The sequence below is a fragment of the Daucus carota genome, chromosome 2, assembly GCF_001625215.2.
Source record: "Daucus carota subsp. sativus chromosome 2, DH1 v3.0, whole genome shotgun sequence".
Taxonomy (NCBI): Eukaryota; Viridiplantae; Streptophyta; class Magnoliopsida; order Apiales; family Apiaceae; genus Daucus; species Daucus carota.
Genome location: NC_030382.2, coordinates 43,526,323 through 43,550,017, shown reverse-complemented (window position 1 = coordinate 43,550,017; position 23,695 = coordinate 43,526,323). Strand labels below are relative to the sequence as shown.

Sequence of the window (23,695 nt, the reverse complement as noted above, 5' to 3'; positions counted from 1 at the left end):
TCTACTAGTCATAACTTTGATAAGGGTTTTACGTTACAAAGTTGGTAGCCGCATGTAGTTATAAATTTTTATAAATATTATGATCTTTTTATGATTAATTTTTATTTAAAAGATGAGCGAGTTATGATTACTTTTTTAAAATTTTATGATAGGTGAAAGAATTATATGAACTCTTACGAGAATATTACTATATCTATTACCTTTTTGTCAATGAAAAAAATTATCTTTTCGTCAATCTAAAAGGATTATCTAGTTTATATCAAAATTTCTCCTTCACTTTGAAATTAGATGCTCACCAAATTTATGTATTATATCTGTATAAAAACGATGTTGTGAAAAACACATTAAACGGCCGCCTAAGCGGAATCGGATCTAAAACGTTTCGATTTTGTACTAACCGGGTGATTAAGCGTCTTAATATAATATTATCAAATGAACATTATTTTTCTGTCCTAATTTCAAAACAAACGCTACAAATTTAACTCGCTAAATACCTTAGTGAATAAATTATTCTATAATCTTTGAAGGGTCTATGTAGACAAAAATACGTTTTCTTTAAATTTCTGACATTATAATTGTTTCCAAGACCAAAGTTATGTAATATAAACAAAAAATATTTTTGATGAGATTTGTTAACATATAAAAATTAACGAATAAATTTTTCCAAGAACACGGATTTCCTTTCTCTAGAATGAACTTTGGATCGAAAAGCTACTCTTAAGCTTTAGAGGGGTTCAAATAATGTAATGACTAATGAGGTGCAGATGCTTATTAATTCAGAGTAATGGATATTGGATAAGCAGTATAGTTGACAGATTATGAACCTTCATGTGTTTCTCAACAATTCAAACAATGTCACAGTTTTTTCGTCCTTACGATCTTCCACATTCCCATTGTTCACATCACCTGTTGCATATTCAGATGCCCGAAAAGAATGCTCGTGTTCAAATTGGTCAGGACCATTAGTTGGTGGATCACTTGATGCTATGCATAGTTGGTTCAGTGAAGCATTAGAAGAGCAGGGTGATATAGTAGGAGATGCCACTGTAATGATTTCATCGCCTTCGTCTATTGTTGATCCCAGTGAACATGTAGACCTTGTTGCTATGGAGTTTACAGCATCGCGCTTAGACCTTTCTTTCACTCTTTTACACCAACTGTGGAGTGAGTCCCTCACATTTTCTGCTATCAAGGCTTTCTTGCACCGAGAACCCATCTGTGAATTAGTTACTTGTTGCATTAGCTTAGATATAGAGATCTAAATCAACCAGCTTAACTAAATTCTATTTATTAAAATTTTAAGATCATAAAATGTACATATTTAAATCGGGCTACTATGTGTTTTGTGCCTAAATATTTCTCTCTGAATTTACGTAAAAAGTGATAAAAAAAAAATAGAATTAGAAAGAAGATGAACAAGTATAGACTGCAACAGTGTGACCAAACCTGTGTAATGATAACATTCAGAGGCACAGTGCTATAGCTACACCAGAACTGGACCATAATCCTGCAAATAACAAGTAATATCAGGGCTGATACTTGAAATTTTTATCATCAAGTCGGTATTTTTAAATGATGCAGCTCATGTCGTGTTCAATATTGCAACCAAACAAGTCTTTTGGTTTTAAGCTTTTAGCTAGCATTTTATCAGTACCTATTGTTTATGTATTGATGTTTATCTCTTAATGACACATCTTACTTATATTTTGCTTCTGAAGGAGGAGAGAAAGTACAAGATAGAGATATACCCACAAGCCAGCCGTATGATAATCATTGTATGGTTCTTCATGAAACATGATCGTTGCTTTAATCCCCACTGAACGTATAGAAAAGGAATTTGAAAGGGCTTATGAATTGTAATGTGATTTACTTTGTGTTAAGCCTTTTTTCTCTAATAATTTGAGACAAACATGCGACTTTAACTATGTAATTTTGGAGGGCAAATACTAGTTTTCTTCTTACCAAGGACCAAATAAAGGTTGCCATCTCAAAGGCATTCTGCAATCAGAAAATGTGCCAAGAGTAGAATTTGTTAGAAGCAAATTCCCACCATTATTTTATTCTTGTGGTGGATATATAATAATAATCACCTGAAATGATATGAACTGTATTAAGCGCAACATTATTTCTGGTTTTCGAAACCAAAAAAGATGATCACTTGGCTTTACTTGGCTTCCGACAGATGGATCCTTTGGTTCCACAATTTCAAGCGCTAACAAGGACACAATGTGTTGTTGTTTTGTTCCCACCAACATGGCGAGCTTCATGAGGAGATTATATAAGAAAAACATGAGGAATGAACCACCAGGAGAAGTGTTGTTATAGCATAAAAGCAATGGATATATGGCAGGACTTACAATTGCAGGAATGAATGCAATCCAGAAGTAAATATTTAGACCTGTGTCATAAGACCTAATTAGACTTTAAAATTGAATGGCTCCATTTAAAATTATTTTCTGATTTATAGAATCACCATGTATGTTTATGAAGATGCATATTATGGCATAGCCCCATAGTGGCCAGCTGCAAAATTCAGAAAAAGTTCTAGTTGTAATTATGGAACAAAACATATATTCTCAGAAAAGTTGATGAACATAGATGTCAGACCCTCTAAAGCATATGACTGACTAGTAACTACACTATAAATGTTAATGTGTGACTATTATATGCGGAACTTGAAAATTTTCTACCTTATTCCCACCATTCCATAAAATTCTTCTTCCATGCTCCGGACCATATAATTGTGGAAATTATAAGAAAGTGGTAAGTTGTGAACCTGAAAAAAACAATTATACTGATAGAGTCAAGATGGATATGGTGTCAGATGCAGAAAAAGCTAAGAAAATCTGCAAGCATCACAAGTATTTATTATGTCCCATGTATACGGAGACATACATAAAGATCAAAGTGCATTATAAGCCATACAAGGTTGTCCGTTGTCAAGTAAAAATTTAAGAAAATACTCGACTGCTTATACAGGCACACAATCTTTTTAGTGTGGAAAAGACTAGAACAGGAAAATAAAATACCCACGGTGATGAAACCCAGTCGTAGTGCAAAGTAATCTGACTTCTGAATAGTAGTCCTAAACTGTCTGAAAAAACAGAGCTGCACAACAGTGAAAAATTTAATCACACATAGGTTTATATCACTATAATATGAAACCAATCGAAGAGAAGATTAGATGTGGGCGCCATATAGCTACTTTTTTTTCTTTTTATCTAAACTGAAAAATGTTAATAAGCCCGATGGCGTTTTATGATTTTAGAATTCACAGGAAGGCGAAATGGAAAAAATTTGATTAAAAGCTAAGAGCATCTCCAGCAGCTTCCCTATATGGTGTCCTAAGCTATTAATAGGGTTAAAAATGGGGCGGGGAAAATGGGGAACCCGACCCAACCCGCCCCGAATGGAGCAGATCCGCCCCGCTAATATGGGGAATGGGGTAGTGACGGGGAATGATTTTCTACCCCGCCAAAATATAGGGCAAGTATGGTATTTGTTGAATCCCCGCGGGTATTCCCCGCCCCGCCCCGCATATATTTAATATAAATAAATAATTATATTTAATATAATATATTTATTATATTTAATATTATTATTTTATAATACACAAAACTATAATTTTACAATGTATGACATGTCTATTTGACTTCTATTATATTTAGTTTTTTGCTTTTAATATACATGTCTCGTACATTTTTATTAAATTATGAAGAAAAAATTACTAAATTTTAAAGTAATTATTTAAAGTGTAATATTATAGCGGCGGGGCGAAATTATATTAAATCCCCCATGGGGCGGGGATAGGGATTAAAAATAAATCCCCGCGGGGAATGGGGCAGGAAAAATATATATGGGGCGGGGCTGGGAAATGAAGTCCCCGCCCCGAACCCGCCCCATTTTGAACCCTAGCTATTAATATAAGGAATATGACATAAAACACAACTCCAGCAGAGTCTTAGCCATCTCCTAAAAAGTGAAGATGCCCACTTCATTCCTCATTTTTAAGGATTGTGGAACCATTCCTCATACTATTTTTAAAAATAAAATATTCACTTCTTTCCTTTTCCCCCCTCTTTCCCTCCTTTCTTTCTCCTACTTACAAGTTGAATAGGGAATAGAAATAGGGAATGTTGTTGGAGTTCCCATTCAATAAAATGTAGTAATCCCTTAAAAAATGAATATTTTATTATATATTTAGGGAACATGTTAGGACTCTGCTGGAGATGCTCTAAGGGCCCTCAGTCGTCAGGTCTCAAGTAATCTTTTAGTGTTACTAGATATTGTTCATGATCTTAACTGTACCACATTGTCCTGCTAAGAAGATGAAGTAAAATCCGTCATGATCCTGCACTCTTTAAATCTAGTAAAAGGGTATGCATTTTATGCTAACCAGTATTTCTACATGCTTAGACTACATATTCTCTATGTTTCTTCTTGTCTGTACTTTTTACGCGTATTCACCTACAATAAAGTTTTATGTCACTCGGGGTTTAAAAAGGTTAAATATTCAAAATCCTCACCATATGACCTATATACGGTTAAATAAAAAAACACTTTGGAAATTTGTGGTGCAGAATCAATAATTTACAGTCCAGGGGAACGAAAACTATGTAAAACAGAGTGCTTGAGGAAGAAAATTTACCATCCAAATGAGAACTCTACTCCTTATCCAGGGATGAGATGCATGATGTAAGATAAAGGTGGATTGTCGTCTCATAACCTTGTTTTTCTTTGCTATACAAAAAAAGTTGAATATCAACAATCAGAAGCAATTCGCAACTTAACACCGGTGTATACATATATCACAGTAACAGATCTCCTGATAAAGGAATAAAGAGCATGACATAAATTAGACATTCTACCTAAAGTTCTTATAATTGTCACAAATTAAAAACATTTCTTGAGTGTAACTTGTCGGACAAACTCTTTTTACCAGTACTTTGGAGCATTAAGATGTCATTTTCCGGAAACTACAGGAAAACGGTAGTATGGAACCTCAAACTGCAGAGAGTTAGCATGACTACTTCGCTGAGTCCTCTTGATCTTTATATGTGCATGATATGCAACTTTAGAGCGGCAGCAACACTATATATATATAAAAAAAAAAGTTTAATGAAACCACTTGCCTTGAAAATTGCTTTCCGCTGAAACTCTTGCTAGATATTCCCATTTCCTCCAGCTGTAAATCTGTGAACAATTACATTAAAAAGAACGCCATAGAATTATGTTTGCTTGGAGACAATGTACTAAATTGTGACAGTGTGGCTGTTTAAAAACTTAAGTTATGGATATTTGTGGATGCAGTTCTTTAAGTATGCAAAGCATATAGCAATTTCTATTACTGAAGTCGAAGTAAGCAGCTGCAAACTGGCTTGAATGCATACCTTGCTCATTGCCAAACCAACGGCAACACAACTATACAGAACATGAGTAATGCCAAGAACAAACAAGAAACGATTAAGCTGTTCAAGACCTTCATGAGAAACAAAAGGTTCACGCCCCTGAAAAAAAGTATACACAAATGCTTATTTCGCTGCTCCTATATTACATTCATACATAAATCAATTTCTCCAGCTAATTACCTTGCCACAATGATGAGTAACCGGAAATTTAATTTCTTTAGATGGATCTTCAGTCTCATTCAAGAACACGGACTTTCTGAGTGTAATATGCTCTTTGATTTCAAAATCTTCTTGTGAACATAGGAAGAACTTGCTACTAAAAAGAGAGGAGTCTAAACAGATCTGTGAAATCACATTTGCCCACTGCCCCAACAACAAAGAAATAAGTCCAAGCAGCATCAGCTCTGATAAGAACAACATAACATATGAGATGCCCCTCCAAAATCCAATAGAATATAATCTCACTAGTCCCAAAAATCAATACAATAAAAATTGCATCATGGTTTATGCACACTCACAAGAACTGTCTATAAGTGGTAACTTTTGGATCAAATAATTTTGATAAGTTAACAAAAAGCTAAAAAAAACAGATAAATCAATGACAAAGACAAACCCTCCTTAATCTTTTCCAAAGAAGCAAAAAGAGCCTTCCTTCTAGTCTTCTTCAACCACTAAATCAATCCAATAAAATAAGACACACAATCAGAACCACCCAAAAACATAGTACCTAGTTCATGAGAAACCAAGAAAATTATGAACTTGCCTTTCCAAAGTTATAGATAGATCTTTGGGCAAAAAAACACAAAAAGACCATGACAGTAGTGACTGCTGCAACTGACCATGTTGGTGTCTCCTTGAGAGACCTTCCTTCTCTTATGAGCTCCTCCATTTTTGCTTGCTTTTTCACTTTCTTGGTCTTGAAAAGATTTCACATTTACAATTAATGAAGAGACAAGGGAAGATGCAGGACATGGGGAACTTAGATTCTGAATATAGAAGTACATGCACACATGTGTGGAAAGAAGAGTTGGTCCTAGTGCATTGGAGTTGATGAGATCTGCAGGAGTAGAGTATCTTTTTTGCGTCTCCAATACCAGCACTGCACATGCAACTTGAATTCTCTATCTTTTTTGTCTTGCTCGTTTGGGAGATTTTAAAATACCCGGGCTAGGCAGTACTACTAAAACTATTGTCGTGTCTTGTGTTGCGTCACGTGTTTCACGTGTTCTAAAAATCGCAAAGTCAGCCAAGTACTCATTCCGAGTACTTATTTTTAACCCATGGTCCCATCCGAGTTCCGAGTAATCAGTTTCAAAACTGATTTATACAAACCGATCAAAACTTGGTTTGACTCGAGTACTTGAGGTCAAATCCGATTTTGACTTATCAATTTTTTATTATTTTAATTGAAAATTATTTCAAAAGAGACTAAACATAAATTTATATATGTTTTGATCTTTTTTGCAAAGTATTGACATTACTTAGAAGGTATATGTGTTTTACCATTAAAACTTGTGAATGATTATTATGTCAAAAAAATATCAAATAAGTAACTTTTATTTGAATTTCATTATTTCAAGTGTGTTATTAATAAATTAATATTATTAAATAGTTTTATTATTAATCAATATATAATTATATATGATAGAAAAAATCAATAAAGAAAACACCCGATTAGTTATCCGATAATTCATTCCGAATACTCTTCCATTTTTCCGGAACCAAATCGAGTTGGACTGAGTTTCGAATTTTACAACCTTGGTTATATCTGTATTGTTCGGTTCTTGAAATTTAGAAAAATTTAGGTGTTCATTCGATTAAAAAAAAACTCGAGAATTGTCTATATCTAAAATAAATAAATTGTTGATAAAATTTTATAATTGGACTAGTATAAGTAGGATTTGGATATATAATATTTTATCTAGCTATCTACAAATAACATAATAAACATTGATGAAATGATTAGTTTAATTTTTTATGAATCTAAATATTTTTGTATTTCGATAAAAAGAAATTTAGATTTGCAAATATACAATCACTATTACCAAATTTTAGCAAAAATCAACCTAAACTTTATATACAGACAAAGAAAGACACATGAATTCATTCCAAATTTTACTTTCTCCAACAAAGTAGAAATATCCATTGCAATTTCACAAAAAACCCGACCCATTGCACCCGAACATTATTATATCCCAAAAGAGAGAGCGGGCAAATTAAACCTCTGAAAATTAGGGTTTCAGCTCTGCTTCATTCCTCTCTTTAAAATCACAGTGAACTACCAAAAGGTAAATTGTCTCTCTACCCTTTCTTCTCCACATTGAATTATACATACATATATGTGCAATATCTATATGTATGCTTGTTATCAGTTTAGAATTTGACTGTGGATGTTTTCTTGCAAATTCTTGATTTTGTTAGTTAAAAAAGGGGCGCTTTTAGGTGAAAATGGCTTCAACGGCACAGCCCACGTCGTCTTTAAAGAGGAGAGATTCAATGCCAACAAGAGAGAGTGATCAGCTGATTATAACTCCTCTAGGTGCTGGCAGTGAAGTCGGTCGTTCTTGTGTTTACATGACTTTTAAGGGCAAAACTGTTCTGGTATATTAATGTTTTTTAATAAAATTTTCATCTTTTATTATCTTGGAAGTCGGGTTTTGTGATTTTTGTTGTGGGTTTATGTTAATTTTTTTTTGGGTATTTGATTTTTTTAGTTTGATTGTGGGATTCATCCGGCTTACTCGGGAATGGCGGCATTGCCTTACTTTGATGAGATTGATCCTTCCACTATTGATGTTCTTCTTATCACTCAGTAAGTTCTTTTCGGGTTCTTTCTTGCTTGTTGTGCTGTGTTTTAGTGAAAATGTAGGATTAGCCATGATTTCTGTGTAAGTGCTCTTACCTGTTGTAGTATATTAGTGGAACTGGGAAAATGCTGATTGGACTTTGTCAAGGTTTTCTGGGGTGATGTGTAATGGTTTGTTTCATTCGAGGTTTTTTGAGAGGATATGTTACTTCATTAGTGGGGGGATATTTTGAAGGGTATTTGACTGAAATTACATGAACCTTTATTTCCTATTGCGTTCACTTGATGAAGGATACATAAGACTATAAGAGCCTGTTTGCTTACCTTATAACTGTTCTACAAATGCACACTCGAATTATATGCTAGAAAGTATACAGGGCTGACATTTGGTGTTACATTATATTTGTATGACTAATGACTTTGACTTTACTAGTTCTTGAAACAACTGAAGTACTGAACATCATTTGAGTGGTATTTAAAATGATAGATGTAAACTTAGTCAAATATTGCCTGTTTAACAAAGCTGGCATCATTTTATTTTATTTTATTTTAAACTGAACATTCTCTGTTTGTGTCTGATATGTTATGTCTGCAGTTTTCACTTAGATCATGCTGCATCTCTTCCTTACTTTCTAGAGAAGGTTTGTTCTTCTGATAACAGTTTTTTTTTTGGAGTGTATCTTGATTAAAATTTGTATAGTTTCTTTTCAGACAACAATGTTTATTTTTTGATTATATATAAACAATTTCAGACCACTTTTAAAGGGCGGGTTTTCATGACTCATGCAACAAAGGCTATCTACAAGCTGCTTTTGTCAGATTATGTGAAAGTGAGCAAGGTTTCTGTTGAGGACATGTTATTTGATGAACAAGACATTCTTCGTTCAATGGATAAAATTGAGGTATGCACTCTGAACATTACTATCTATTCATTAAATCTATATGTGTAACTCTCTTCCTTTAAGAAAGGTTGAAATTTTACTCTCTAATTTACTGATCTTTTACACAATGGGTGTGCGAATATGACCATAAATTAGCATCTGCATGCGTTCAAGGTTTGTCATGTTTGCCATAAAATCTTAAATGACAAAAGCTTGCCCGAATGTAAAATATAATTAATTATAATGCTATAATTAATGCCTGTTGTGAAAGACCAGTTAAAAAATTAATGACACCGCTGGGTTGGTCCCCAAGATATGCAATTTTGTTGTCTGGAACTTCACATCTCATGTAAGTTATAAAATATTAGTTTGTAACTTTTCTGTTTATCAGGTTATTGACTTCCATCAGACATTAGAAGTAAATGGCATTCGCTTCTGGTGTTATACTGCTGGCCATGTCCTCGGTGCTGCTATGTTCATGGTTGACATTGCTGGTGTCAGAGTTCTCTATACTGGAGACTTTTCACGAGAAGAAGATAGGCATCTTCGTGCTGCTGAGCTCCCACAATTTTCCCCTGATATCTGTATTATTGAATCCACATACGGTGTTCAACTCCAGCAGTCAAGAAGCGTACGTGAGAAGCGGTTCACTGATGTGATTCACTCTACTGTTGCACAAGGTGGCCGAGTATTGATTCCAGCTTTTGCTCTTGGCCGTGCCCAAGAACTACTTCTGATACTTGATGAATATTGGGCAAACCATCCTGAGCTCCATAACATTCCCATTTATTATGCTTCTCCGCTGGCAAAAAGGTGCATGGCTGTTTATCAGACTTACATCAATTCCATGAATGAAAGAATCCGTAACCAATTTGCCACTTCAAACCCTTTTGATTTCAAACACATATCACCACTGAAAAGCATCGATAACTTTGATGATGTAGGCCCATCAGTTGTGATGGCAAGTCCGGGTGGACTTCAGAGCGGACTGTCAAGACAACTATTTGACAAGTGGTGTGGTGACAAGAAAAATTCTTGTCTTATTCCTGGTTATGTGGTGGAAGGGACACTAGCAAAAACTATCATTAATGAACCCAAGGAAGTCCAGCTCATGAATGGTCTAAATGCTCCTCTGAACATGCAAGTTCATTACATATCCTTCTCGGCTCACGCAGATTATGCCCAAACAAGTACATTCTTGAAAGAGCTCATGCCTCCAAACATAATTCTCGTTCATGGAGAAGCTAATGAGATGGGGAGGCTCAAGCAAAAGCTTATATCTTTATTTGCTGACCGCAACACCAAAATCATCTCCCCTAAGAACTGCCAGTCTGTCGAAATGTATTTTAACTCAGAGAAAATGGCAAAAACTATAGGGAAGTTGGCTGAAAAGACCCCAGAAGTTGGAGAAGCTGTTAATGGCTTATTGGTAAAGAAAGGATTTTCTTACCAAATCATGGCCAGTGAGGATTTGCACGTTTTCTCCCAGCTGTCTACAGCTAATGTCATGCAAAGAATTAGCATTCCTTACACAGGTGCTTTTGGTGTGATTAAGCATCGGCTAAAACAGATATATGAGAGTGTTGAATCTTCGACAGATGATGAATCTGGGGTTCCAACTTTGCGTGTGCATGATAGAGTGACAGTGAAGCAAGAGTCAGAGAAACACGTCTCACTTCACTGGACTGCAGACCCTATAAGTGACATGGTATCAGATTCAGTTGTGGCTCTGGTACTAAACGCCAGCAGAGAGATGCCTAAGGTGGTGGTTGAGTCTGAACCCATAAAAGATGACGTGGAGGATGAGAAGAAAGCTGAGAAAATTATCAATGCCATCCTTGTTTCTCTTTTCGGTGATGTTAAGTTGGGAGAGAATGGGAAACTGGTCATCACAGTAGATGGGAACGTGGCGAATCTTGATAAACAGAGTGGTGAAGTTGAAAGTGAAAACGCAGGTCTAAAGGAACGTGTAAGGATTGCATATCAACGGATTCAGACTGCTGTGAAACCAATTCCCCTCTCTGCATCTTAAGCTTCTGATCACTAGTGTCTTTGTTTTGACATGATGTTTTCCCTTTCTGACTATAGATGCCTGTACCTGTATTCCGTTCAGATATATGATTACATTCATTGCAATTTTGTACTCCCTCAGTGTGACATTTTAAGCTCCTATATCCTGTTGCCGTGTTGCGTGCTTCATTAGTGATGACTGATGAGTATGCACCACTCTGGGTTTCGGTAAATTCTACTCCTTCCGTCCCAAAGCAAGTCACTTTGACTTTTTAAATGTGATTTGAGGTGTAAAAAAATTATACTTCTACATATTATTTTTCAAAATTTTTTTCTCTGAATAAAAATTTAACATTTATATTTTCATTCAAAAAAGAAAAATTTGAAAAATATGTGAAAGCATGTTTTTTTTTTACCCAACTTAAGGGTTAAAAATCAAAGCAGCGCTTATTATTTTGGGACCAAGGGAGTAAGTAATACTATTATGTTTTTTTTTTTTTTTGCCATAAGTAATACTATTATGTTTGTTTGCTGTGAGTGGGGGAGAAATTATAAAAATTAAAGAATTAAATGAAATTTGAATTATATAATAAATAATTATACAACAATTTCTTTATTTGATCCGTTTCATTCATTGCCCTCAACTTTCTTCTCAGATAATTTTTTTCTCAAATTTCATTTTAACAATTTTGCACCCACCCATTTCCTTTTTATTAAAAATGTCACCTACTTTTAGAATTTTGTTTTATATCATTTCATTCTTTTCGACCAAAACACAATATAGATAAACTTATCCTTGTATATTTTATTTTAAGGATCGGGACGATAATGTCAAACACGATATGAAATCCAACAAAAACTACAAATTAATATCCGCATCATAATAGTTGATCATTTTTTAGGCAACGCGACCGGAAATTTAACAAAAACTACAAATTAATATCCGTATCAAAAATTTTTACCTGAAATTTAAACATCATTTCTATATAACTTTAAAGATATGAAAATTATATTTTAAAACTAACTATATAATTACTAGTATAATATTTTGATTTTTTTCATAATTATATAATATATATAAATTTTATCAAAATTTAGTCAATTTGAACCGTAAAAAATGTCTCTATTATTTCCAATAAATTTTTTTTTATAGATAAAACCATAATTATTGAATAATACTAAAATTAATATTAGCACGGACCAATAAAATTTATATTAATTATATTTTTATATATTACTTACAAAATATCGTATATGATGGTCAAAACTTGATATCACAATCACATTGGTAACGTTTTACTTTTTCCCATGACCCCTTTCGGGCCTTGTTTTTCTTGATCCACCTCACGCGAAAAGTCCATCTTCCACCTATACAATACATGTTCTTTGCATTTTCTCATGTCATTTGCATATATATAACGTACCCCTTTTAATTCTTCTTCAAATTTCATAGCTTTTACCATGCTTGGCTTCGTTGCTGATCAATTTGCCGCTCCTTCTCAAGCTCCGAAACCAAGTATTTCACCCCCTTTCCTCTCTAATTCAATACTTTATATCAGATTTTTATATGTGGGCTTTTGAATTTTTTGTGATTTGTTAATGTGTGGAATTGTTGTTTGTACTTTGATGAATTCAAGATTGTGGTACATCAGTTGCAGTAAATGTTGTTTAAAAAATAAATTAATTGGTGAAGTTTTTAGGTTTTTTGGATTGTGAATTCTTATCAGGGTTTGCTTGATTGGTGTATGTACATGTGTTATTTATTGATGTGCAATTGTGGGACTTGCCCAATAAGCTTAATTTGTAATTTATTTGTGAGCAAAGAGAAATAAAGCTAGTGGTCTGTTGAACAAATTTTATTTTTTTGTTCTTGATTAGTGTAGGTACTGATATCAATGATAATTACTGATATAAGTGGTACAAGGCAGGGAGATATATGGTGTTCGGTGTGTTAGACATTGAATCTTTCTTTAGCAAAAAACTGAATCTTCGACTTCTGTGTGTGATGCAATGAATTGTTTTCTGTGTGCTATGAAGAAATTGATACAAGTATGAGAAACCTGTCAGAGTGATTATTGTATATATATAGATGTGCTTGGTATTTGGTTGAAAATGATTATATGGCTTTTGGTCTGTTAAAAATGATTGTATGTTTGGCAAAATTCTTTTGAATCTTTGACTTCGGTGTGTGATGCAATGAATTGTTATCTGTGTGCTATGAAGAAATCGATACAAGTATGAGAAACCTGTAGGGCTGATTTTTGTATATATATAGATGTGCTTGGTATTTGGTTGAATATGATGATATCGCTTTTTGGGGATTCAACATTATTTGTAATGGAGCCACAGGTGATTATACTTTTGGTAGAACTATTGCTTTGCTTGTTTCTTTTTGTAGGGTACTCTTACTTGAGTTGGATTGTCATTTGTATTTTCTTCGGGGAAATCCTTTTTTATTTGACAAGTTTGATAGGGAGTAACTATGTGGAAACAGGAACTTATGTTGTAGAACTGGATATCTTCTTTTGCATTCTCCTCTGCTATTATCATCTGTATAGAGCAATTCTTTTTCTGTTTGATGAAAAGGTTTCTTGTAAATGGTCTCATCTGCATGTAGTACTAGTTTGTCTAAAAGTTCTGCGGTGGTTTTCTTCATAAAGTATCTGTGAATTATGAATCGGGGTCTCATATTCATAAGCAATATGCAATATATTGAGGATATGAAGTGACACAATATTCCCTCTCATTTCTCTCCAGGGATGAGGAGAGCAAGATCATATAATGTTTCCAGTCAAGGACAAGATGGGTGGACCATTAGAAAGACCCTAACTTCGTCTGATGTTGATATCACTCATCCGTTCCTCACTTTGCCTCGTCAACCAGTTGAAAACCATATACTTGTGCATTTGACACAGCTAGAGCGGAATCAATTAAATAATAGAGAGCAGGTAACTATTAATGCTCGAGATGAGGATACAGGGGAGAATCATGTCATGAAGTTGAAGTGGCGTGGAAGTTATTATAACCTTATTGGGAAATGGGGAAAACTTGTTCGAGCTAAGGGACTTGATGCTGGAAGAGAAATAAAACTACGCTGGTTAAATGGATGCTTACATTTCTCAGTTCCAACCCTGCAGGTCATGACAGCAATACCAATACAGATGGTTGCACCACCAATACATCGAGAACAGTGGCCTATTAAAAAGGTTTTAACACTGTCTGATGTGGATACTAATCATCCGTTCTTACCGCTGGCGCGACGATCAGTTGAAGATCATATTCTTATTCATTGGACTCAGCAGCAAAGAGAACTTTTAAGAAATGAAGAACAAGTTAATGTGAATGCTCTAGACGTTGATAGTGGGGAAATGTATGTTATGAAATTGAGGTGGCGTGGAAATTATTATAATCTTATCGGGAAATGGGGAAAAATAATTCGGCGTAAGGGACTTGGTGTTGGAAAAGAGATAAAAATATGCTGGGGTAATGGATGCTTAAACTTTTCAGTTCCCTACGAACGAAATGTTGTCGTTCTACCAGGACAGGAACAATGGCCTATTAAGAAGGCACTAACTTTATCTGATGTAGATACCAATCATCCATTTCTCACTTTGCCCGGAAAAGCAGTCGAAGATCATATTCTATATTACTTGACACTTCAAGCACGCGAGCAGTTGAGAATCGAACGTCAACTCAATATTAATGCTCGTGATGATGACACCGGTGATCTATATATAATGAAGTTGAAATGGCGTGGGAGTTATTATAATCTTATTGGGAAATGGGGTCAGATTATTAGAGGGAAAAGACTACAGGTCGGAAGAGAGATAAGAGTGCGCTGGGATAATGGGTGCCTAATCTTCTCAGTTCCAGAATCATAGTTGCATTCATGGTGTATAGGTAGGAATTTCTTTATGTACTTTCTATATGTGTATCAGTTGATATATTATTTTGTACTATTTAGATGTGTTGAATGTTATTCACATGTGCATGAAGGATTTATAATCTAGAACAGAAATGTTTCTATAGAAGATGTGCAACTTCTCCTTGGTGTTACTGACTTTGGTTAGTAAATGTGAAAATATTAAAACCTTGGTGGCTCAAAACTGTAAAGTAAAATAGCGTAATTTGCTTGATTTTGTTACTTCAAAAGCACTTGGCAAGAAACATGTAATATATCTGAAGAAATCTTAGAGGATAAGTTGCGATGCTATGGGCCTCTGATTTTAGTTTGTTGATTCCAAAGGGTGCTATATCAAACCATTATGTGCTTTTTATAGATAGTGAAGTGTGTACTACCATGCTACATATGGAATTTTGTTTTACTAAAAATCAGATGTGATGAAACATCATTCAAGTATGATTCACCGTACCAGCCCATTCTCCATCTAAGTTAGCCCTTTAGGTATTTAAAGGCATATGGCTCTGACTTTCTTGTTGAGAACATTGTGAAGTTTTTCAGCACAAGATTTTTGTATACTAATAAACTTTACTAGTTTTATTCTTCGATTCAAAATTAAATAGCATTTTAGTTCTTATACATTCTAGTATACCATTAATTCATTACTAGATGATAACTTTTTTTTTTTTTTTTTTGTGTTTGTGTGTTTCCATGACCATATCTACGTCCGTTTCTTGTGTTGATTGTAACACTTGAACAACTCATGCAATTAGACTTGATGCTAATTTTTTTACTTTCATATAGCTTGTGTATGCCTCACTCAAGATTTTACTTTTTTTACCAGTAACTTGTTTACTTTCTGTAATTTGTGTACCCATAACTATGTTCTGGAAGTGCTGGTGAAATTGTTAACATGCAGATTGTCACTGTGGCAACATATATATAAATAGCGGTATTCGATGCTTTCTTTATGCCATATAAGACTCACTTTGACAATGACATGTAATTGATTTGATTATTTTATTGGAGTATGACGTTGCTATATAATATCCAACATATATAACTCCTCTGTTCCCTCTTATTCACAGATTCAGATATTTAAGTGAGCAGAGATTGATGTGGTTGCTGTGAAAATACAATTTTCAAGAATATTGAATTGCTTCAAGGCATTCAAAGCTGAGAAAGTATATATAAACTTTTGATTTAGCTCTCCTAATTCTACAAAATACCCCCCCCCCCCCCCCCCCCCCCCAAACGTTGAGCATTTTAGTTGGAGCATTCTGTTAAGTTAGAAGCCTTGAACTTATACATCATTACTCCAATGAAGGTTTTTTTTTAGATTGTATATTCAGTAAACCACCTTCTAATCTTGAGAAGTGATAACATCTCCTCTAGAAAAACAAGATACCGAGTAGAGAATCCTAGCACTTTTACAAGGGATCAAGGGTTGGAACCTGGAGTTGGCGCGGGGCAATATATAAATTTCTGTAATTAAATAGGAATTTAGGAATAGCATGAAATGGTCCTTTCATTTATTCATTTTGTAATGCTGATATTTTTGGTTCACTTTTGTTACATATGGGTCCCTCACTGTTTACTCTGTGCTTTATGCACCACTAAAGATTGGGGCTGGTCATTGATGTTGGAGATGCAAGTTGATGCCTTTAGTCAGTTTTTGGTTCTTGCTTCCCTGATTCAATATCTAGTCTTTGGGAATTGAATGGAAATGGTCCTTTTCTTTGCTTGATATTTTGGGTCCACTTTTGTTATCTTTGGTTTGTTTATTTGGCTCCCACATTTCAATTCTGGTTAAGTACCACTAAAGGCTGGACATGTCATTTTAGTTGGACTTGCAAATTGCTCTTGCTTGTCATTTTCAAATACACTATATGCTCACACACTTAAGATTAACATTCACAATAGGTATGGACTGTATTACTCCCTTAGTCCCAAATTATACTAGTTCGTTGATTTTGGACACGTACTTTAAGGTCCATTGACCGCATAGAGGTGGTAGACGAGGGTATATTAGTAGAGCCATTTAGGTACTTAGACAAATCATGTCCGCGGATATGAAGCGGCAGCCATAAATCACCGGAAGAAGGCATTTCAAACTGAAATTCACATATGGTAAACATGGTGCTTTCTGTGAGTTCTATGAAAAATTATACTGGGTTGAATTGAACCAGATTATTGGTTGTACCTGTTAGGATCAAGATTTTTCCCGGACTGGTAGCTGAGGCTCCGAATGCCATTATGCCATGAGTACGAGCCGGCCTCGAAGAAACTCAGGAAAGCTGTGGGTACAGCATTTGTAATGCAGAACTCTATGTTTGAAGAATGCAGTGTGATGGAGAAATAATCGATAAGAGCAGAGTGACAGTGAAACAAGTAGTAAGCGCAAAGTTTGTTTGCAGTGAAAATATTTCCCATACAACCACAGAAGCATGTTTTATCCTTTGTTTTTTCCTTAGGAACTCTCTGCAGTAGTTGCAGGTTGAAATGAAATCCGTAAGCATTTAAATTTACTTGCTAAAAGAATTTGGGGACCTTGACTATCAAAAAGAGAATAATATAGATTTAAATGAAATTAATTTTAAAATTACTTAAATATGGGAAATTGTTTATTGAATAAATTTAAAATTTCACTAAGATAAAATATATTTATAAACAATGTGTAAATTTGGGATATACCATAAAAACTCTAAAATTTACTTTGCTTAATTTTTTTTCTTCAAGATTATTGATTTCTATATTATTATAATTATGTCTATTAATTTTTTATACACTTTTAGTTAATATTTTTTATTTAAATTACTCGCATACTCTTTCATCACCAATATCATATAATTTATAAATTTTTTGTTGTACACAATTTAGTTTAAACTCAATTTATGCTCATGAAATTTTTTACTTATATTTAATTTGAGCTGATTAACACCACAAAATATGTCACCTTAATATTTGAAAATCGTCCCTCAACTTTCAAGATGCCAGTGTTGTAAAAAACGAAAAACGTACTTAATCGGTGAAGTTACGGAACAAAGATTAATCGGGGATTAATCGGATTGATCGGTGATTAATCGGAGATTTAATCAGTTCGGCGAGCTACGAAATATGGATTAATCATCGAATTTTAGAACATAGCAATATGCTCACCGTAGAAAGACAATTGTACTTAAAATAGGTCAAAAAATGAACTGTAAAATCGTGTCAACCACCCCCAAATCAGTCTCCAACTAATCATAGAGAGATTTTTCAATTGGGTTAGTACCAAACACTAAAATTTTGTATATATCTATCTTACACATGTATAAAAAGAAAGATATGAGTTGTATAACAACTTGCACATATTCATCACCGCCATTACCAAAGCACCAATGGGCTGTAATTGACAAAATAATAAAGTAAATCACTTCTTGAAAACAAAACTCAATTTTTTTAAGACCAAAAATATAGAAATTGCCTATATTGCCAAAAAAACTCACTCATTTTGTCATATTTGTTGTTAATTCAACATTCCAACCCAACCCATTTCGACCCGGGTCTTCAACCAAGTTCTAGAGAGAGATTGAAGGGGGTTCCAAACCTAGAGAGAGAAAGTGAGCTTGGCTTATCAGTAAGTATTTCTTGCTGTATCACATTGTATAAAGATCTTATCTTTTTTGTAGTTTGAGCTTAATTTGCTAGTTTCTTGATTTGTTTGATTGAATCTTGTGATTTGTGTTTACCCTCTACAGTTTACTTGAAATTTAATTTATAAAGAGTTGATTTTTACTTTTTTTGAGTTGGGGTTTGTGAAAATGTGGGTAAAGAGAGAGCATGGAGTGTAAAGATGTCATCTTGTGAAAAAGAATACTTGAATTTGAAGTTACTTCTATTTATACTGATTAGTACTGGTGAGATCGATATCTTGATAATCAATGATCAGGGGATTGTAGATATTCTGAGTTGATTTTGGAAAATACAAATATGCATCTCGCTTGCTAGTACTGGTTTTGTTATCGACACAGTTGGATGCTCACTTGCCTTTTATCGGGGGTGTAAACATTCAATCTTGTGACTTGGCTTATCAAAACATCGAACTATCGCGTAATTGTTTGTTATTATAGCAGCTGTTGCTGCAAAGTTGTTATGTTAGCATTCTCATACCTGTCCATGTCTTTTTTAGTCTAGAACTGTAGTGTTTTGATGTCATCGGTATATGCTTCAAATTATGCAAGAAAGATTTTAGTCAGATTAGATCGAAACGTGACTAGGAGTTCTTGAGGAATATTATAATATTGTCTGAATTGCTATGGTAGTTGAATATGCACAGTAACCTGGCTTATTTAAATTGTTTTGTTATGCAGGTTTATGTAATGTAATGCCTAGATGGAAAGAAATGTTTTGGTTTATGAGATTGAAGTTAGTGTTAACTAGGTTTCTACTTTTTTTTGCCCAATATTTGAATTTTTATAGATTAAATTTCCCTCTTGCCCATTGAACTAGTGGCTTTATGATTTCAGTGACCCTGCTGAGCAGTATAATATATACAGAGTCATAATTTCCAATATGATGAATTCCTCACCGCCCCTCTTTCTATTTACTGTTTGTTCTTTAGGTTTTTTTGCGCCCAATCCCCCATGTTGTCCTGTATACGTTAGAACTTTGAAGTGACCATTAGGGTTTAGAAAATTCTTGGTCTGCGCACAGATACTAAATGTTGATAAATGATGGTTTGTATAGGCTCTTTTAATGTAGACTGAGGTCTCTCGTTATGCTATAAGAAAATTCTGGTTCCTGTTATATATATTTTCTGCCTGCTCGTGCTGAAGTGTATAAACATGAATCTAAAATATCATTTCTCCCTTGCATTTCTGTTTTGTTTGCTCCTAAGTACCTCTATCGCTATTTGTAAATAATGGCAAAATATCACCAGATACAATAACATTGTGCTTGGTCTTCTCCTTCATTTAATCCCTTAATTTTATGTCCTTCAGTCTTGCAATGTTCTATTCTTACACCTCTGAAAGTCTTCTTTAATTTTATCAATAGCATGATTGTTGGTTAATACAACTTTCTTATTCGTTTGGGTGTATGTTTCTTCAGGAATTGTTTGTGGTTTGACTATGGCAAATTCAAAGGGGCCCTCGAGCTATAAAAATGTGTTGTATAATGGAAAGCACTCCTTACTGCCACCTAAAAGCCCATTCCCCAGCATTTCCCCTTCCTATCTTGATTATGTGCAGACTTCTACCATTGGAGTAAAAGGTTTGCCAAAGCCTAGAGAGGGATACCAGCACCATCAACGTACATCGTCTGAGAGCACCCTGATTGAGGATCAACCTTCTTGGCTGGATGAACTTCTTAATGAGCCAGAGACACCTGTACGTAGAGGTCATCGACGTTCATCCAGTGACTCTTTTGCATATATGGAGGTGGCTAATGCTAACTTGAATTATGCAACTCAAGATGAGTACAGATCAAGAAACATGTCTCCTGTGCCTTCAAGGACATCTCAAGACTTTGATTATTACAAAGATGTACGCTGTGATTCCTTTTATCCAGATGTAAATCCATTGGGAAAATCTAAAAGCAGGGTCTGGGATCCCCCATCAAATTCATTAGCACATCCAGTTGGCCCTCTTTCTGTCAAGGACAATTCTGCTATTCAAAATTCAGTATCATCATTTTCTACCCAAGAAACTGATGGTTTCGCGTCTAACACAACTGAGAAGCAGAATCCAATTGAATCTAGTCCATATGATGCAAAAGCTTCTTCTGAGAAAAAGGATTCCTCTTATGCTAAAGCTTCTGCATCTGAAACAGATACAAAGCGTTCCAAGCAGTATGCGTGCTCAACCTTTATTGCTCTTAATATTTTCCTACTCTCTCTTACTTTCTCTCCTTAGCTTTGAATTTTAATTTCACCTTTCACAAGTTTAAACACCATGGAAGCTAGTTCTTTATCAGTTTTTGAAAAAGAGGAACATAAGATTTGGTTTTACTCCCGCCAGAAAACTAAAATATTTAAAACTTGCCTAGACCTAACAATAGCGTGACATTGGTTTTCATGTCTGTCTGTTTGCTTGCAACAGAAATTATATATTTTTTGAGCTTGAGATGATCAATTTCAGACATAGATTACTGTCAGATCTAATACTAGTACTATATATGTAGAGTCATACGATTTGGTCATGTACTACCGAAGGTTTATCAAGTGATTAATGTTCAAGTGTGCAACATGTTCAGCTAATGAAAAAACAGACCTTAAAATAGGAAATTGTTATATACTCCCTTCATCCCAAATTAGATGATCCTTTTGAGAAAAAAATTTATCTCAAAATAGATGAGCCTCTCTCTTTTCAATGCATATTTATCAACAATCTTTCATTCTTACCCTTTCTTAATTATCATTTCCAATGTACCATCTAGCTAATACTATAGAAAGTCAACACAATAAATATGGGCAGAGATGGAAAAAAGAAGAATCATTTAATACTTCTTAGTATGTGTGAAATGAGCAAAAAGCTCATCTAAATTGGGATGGAGGGAGTACTTTATACAGTGCCATAGCCTCAAAGAATATACTGTTCTTCCCTCCATAGCATCTCCCCCAGATACAGTGAATAATCATTATTTTAAGATTAGACAAACAGGCTCCTACTTATCTTACAACTGCTTCCTAAATTGACACATGTTTTAATTAGCCACTAGGCACCAACAGATATTTTATATAATGTGTTGTGTAGGTAGGTCTAGATGTTATTTATATTAAATAATGTCATTAGCAAAAATAATAATAATTATTATTATTATAATTATAATTATAATATCATTGGATGGGTTTCCTTGATTTGTTCAATGTTTATGTTGCTTGAAAAACTTCTCAGTTTGTCATGGCTTCTAGCAGTGAGAATTAACGCATTGCAATATACACCTCCAAACTGTATTTTTCTCTATGCTACTATGTTACTGTCCCTTATAACTAGAAAAGACACTATCAAGGATGATTATCAATCAAATCCTTTCGTGTTTCATTAAATTTTGTTTGTAGAAAGTCTGTTTTGCCCTTCAACAGTAGAATTAGAATGGTTATAATTTAGTCCAAGTCTTATATTGTTGGGAGTAACTCATATTCCTTTGTATAACCTCGGAGAAATGTCAATCTCGAGTATCAAGAATTCATTCAGAATTGACTCATTTTGTGGCTTCTTTAGTTTTGTAGAATACCGATCTCCATATATTGTCTAATATATCATCTTTCATACAGGCAATTTGCTCAAAGATCCCGGGTCCGAAAGCTCCAGTACATAGCTGAGCTAGAAAGAAATGTACAGGCATTACAGGCAAGTATTAGTAAAAGCAAGACTTTAAAAAATTGTATCATTTGCATACACTTGGATAGTTACCATTTTAATACCTATCGATATGTAGGCAGAAGGCTCTGAAGTTTCTGCTGAACTTGAATTTCTCAACCAGCAAAACCTTATTCTGAGTATGGAGAACAAAGCTCTGAAACAGCGGTTAGAAAATGTATCCCAAGAGCAAGTAATTAAGTACTGTAAGTATTTCTCCCAAATTTTTTGTTCAGCTATCATACCTTCTTGGTAATCTATATATGTATAATGGAATCAAGTCCTTGCACAGTTGACAGATGCAATGATCTATACTAACAAAATAAAGATCTGTACCTATATATGGTATCATATGACAAGCAAAAGCATGTACCTTAACAAATAATTCTTATATCACGAGGACATGATTGCTTTAGGCACTTGCAGTTTTATTTGTGCACAAGTATTGTTCATATCTTGCCGAGAAAAAAGTATTGTTATACCCAAATGTAAATTCTGCCACCAATGCAGAGTTTGTTGTATTATTGCAATGCCCGTGAGTTATACACAATAATATGTATGTTACTAATGGATATAATGCTGTTGTCAGTGGAACATGATGTACTTGAGAGAGAGATTGGCAGACTACGGGCTTTGTATCAACAGCAGCAGCAGCCACCACAACAGCTGCCATCTTCCGGTCATCGGCGTGCCAATAGTAGAGACACAAACAGTAAAGATCTTGATTCACAATTTGCAAACCTTTCTTTGAAGCACAAGGACTCCAGCTCTGGGCGCGATGCTGTTTCTGGTCCGCTCCACATATAAAATATAACGTAGCTACAGGACCATGCTCCACCAGAGTCTCCCATTGATGTTGTTGTGCTTACAACTGAAACTCCAACTGGTTTCAAGGTGTTTAATTCAAGCCAAGCTTCTGCTTTCGCTTCTTTTTTCGTTGGCCCTTTTTGTTTTCGGTTCTATTTGTATCAGGCCATATCCATTTAGTAGCTCATCTGCACCTGGTGCCCCCTCAGGAATTGTAGTTCTGATCAGCGACTCATCGGAGGTGGTAACAATTGTTAACAGTATTGGCTTCTATTGTATGGTGGACATAGTAAACCTTGTTATCCTTTTATCGACCAAATAGACTAATGAGGTTGCTTAAAGTTGCGAGTCGGCCTTGCCTGTAATGTGCTCACTTGTACTTCAGCAAGCAGTGTGTTCAAACAGTGTGGTTGCTCCTTGCTTAAACATTTTAATGCAGTAGTGCTGTTCTATTTGCTATCCTGCTTTTATGGTCTGTATATGTTCATACAAATTAGTAGATCAGGACTTAATAAACCCTTAAACCACAAAATTACGCTTAA

General features: G+C 34.6%; 4 protein-coding genes across 4 annotated transcripts; 3 read left to right on the top strand and 1 right to left on the bottom strand.

Annotated features, from left to right (window-relative positions):
* Nucleotides 1–644: 644 nt before the first annotated feature.
* Nucleotides 645–6,522, bottom strand: LOC108206976 (MLO-like protein 4). Its single transcript, XM_017377431.2, has 15 exons — nucleotides 6,172–6,522; nucleotides 6,022–6,079; nucleotides 5,589–5,812; nucleotides 5,391–5,507; nucleotides 5,133–5,193; nucleotides 4,649–4,740; nucleotides 3,034–3,108; nucleotides 2,691–2,776; nucleotides 2,474–2,523; nucleotides 2,358–2,398; nucleotides 2,091–2,261; nucleotides 1,963–1,998; nucleotides 1,749–1,816; nucleotides 1,447–1,507; nucleotides 645–1,216 (listed from the first exon to the last, which is right to left on the bottom strand). Exons 1-15 carry the CDS (start codon nucleotides 6,295–6,297, stop codon nucleotides 827–829), a joined length of 1,656 nt encoding a protein of 551 aa, XP_017232920.1. The 5' UTR covers nucleotides 6,298–6,522; the 3' UTR covers nucleotides 645–826.
* Nucleotides 6,523–7,557: 1,035 nt separating this feature from the next.
* LOC108209888 (cleavage and polyadenylation specificity factor subunit 3-I) lies at nucleotides 7,558–11,267 on the top strand. The gene is made up of 6 exons (XM_017381086.2): nucleotides 7,558–7,696; nucleotides 7,830–8,009; nucleotides 8,123–8,220; nucleotides 8,810–8,855; nucleotides 8,967–9,116; nucleotides 9,487–11,267. Exons 2-6 carry the CDS (start codon nucleotides 7,857–7,859, stop codon nucleotides 11,125–11,127), a joined length of 2,088 nt encoding a protein of 695 aa, XP_017236575.1. The 5' UTR covers nucleotides 7,558–7,696; nucleotides 7,830–7,856; the 3' UTR covers nucleotides 11,128–11,267.
* Nucleotides 11,268–12,389: 1,122 nt separating this feature from the next.
* On the top strand, nucleotides 12,390–16,753 carry LOC108206309 (uncharacterized). Its single transcript, XM_017376564.2, has 3 exons — nucleotides 12,390–12,621; nucleotides 13,863–15,005; nucleotides 16,095–16,753. Exons 1-2 carry the CDS (start codon nucleotides 12,567–12,569, stop codon nucleotides 14,984–14,986), a joined length of 1,179 nt encoding a protein of 392 aa, XP_017232053.1. The 5' UTR covers nucleotides 12,390–12,566; the 3' UTR covers nucleotides 14,987–15,005; nucleotides 16,095–16,753.
* Nucleotides 16,754–18,331: 1,578 nt separating this feature from the next.
* Nucleotides 18,332–23,612, top strand: LOC108209318 (uncharacterized protein At4g06598). The gene is made up of 5 exons (XM_064087694.1): nucleotides 18,332–18,625; nucleotides 20,098–20,836; nucleotides 22,262–22,341; nucleotides 22,430–22,552; nucleotides 22,936–23,612. Exons 2-5 carry the CDS (start codon nucleotides 20,118–20,120, stop codon nucleotides 23,151–23,153), a joined length of 1,140 nt encoding a protein of 379 aa, XP_063943764.1. The 5' UTR covers nucleotides 18,332–18,625; nucleotides 20,098–20,117; the 3' UTR covers nucleotides 23,154–23,612.
* The last annotated feature ends 83 nt before the right edge of the window (nucleotides 23,613–23,695 follow it).

Bases quoted from the DNA above. Each gene is read 5' to 3' on its own strand.
- LOC108209318 (XM_064087694.1), top strand. From the start codon at position 20,118: ATGGCAAATTCAAAGGGGCCCTCGAGCTATAAAAATGTGTTGTATAAT. The intron at 22,342-22,429 runs GTATTAGTAAAA...ATATGTAGGCAG, and splicing joins TGTACAGGCATTACAGGCAA to AAGGCTCTGAAGTTTCTGCT. The intron at 22,553-22,935 runs GTAAGTATTTCT...TGCTGTTGTCAG, and splicing joins AGAGCAAGTAATTAAGTACT to TGGAACATGATGTACTTGAG.
- LOC108209888 (XM_017381086.2), top strand. From the start codon at position 7,857: ATGGCTTCAACGGCACAGCCCACGTCGTCTTTAAAGAGGAGAGATTCA. The intron at 8,856-8,966 runs GTTTGTTCTTCT...AAACAATTTCAG, and splicing joins TTCCTTACTTTCTAGAGAAG to ACCACTTTTAAAGGGCGGGT. The intron at 9,117-9,486 runs GTATGCACTCTG...TCTGTTTATCAG, and splicing joins GTTCAATGGATAAAATTGAG to GTTATTGACTTCCATCAGAC.
- LOC108206976 (XM_017377431.2), bottom strand. From the start codon at position 6,297: ATGGAGGAGCTCATAAGAGAAGGAAGGTCTCTCAAGGAGACACCAACA. The intron at 5,508-5,588 runs GTAATTAGCTGG...ACTTTTTTTCAG, and splicing joins TTACTCATCATTGTGGCAAG to GGGCGTGAACCTTTTGTTTC. The intron at 1,217-1,446 runs GTTTGGTCACAC...ACTAATTCACAG, and splicing joins TGAATGTTATCATTACACAG to ATGGGTTCTCGGTGCAAGAA.
- LOC108206309 (XM_017376564.2), top strand. From the start codon at position 12,567: ATGCTTGGCTTCGTTGCTGATCAATTTGCCGCTCCTTCTCAAGCTCCG. The intron at 12,622-13,862 runs GTATTTCACCCC...ATTTCTCTCCAG, and splicing joins TTCTCAAGCTCCGAAACCAA to GGATGAGGAGAGCAAGATCA.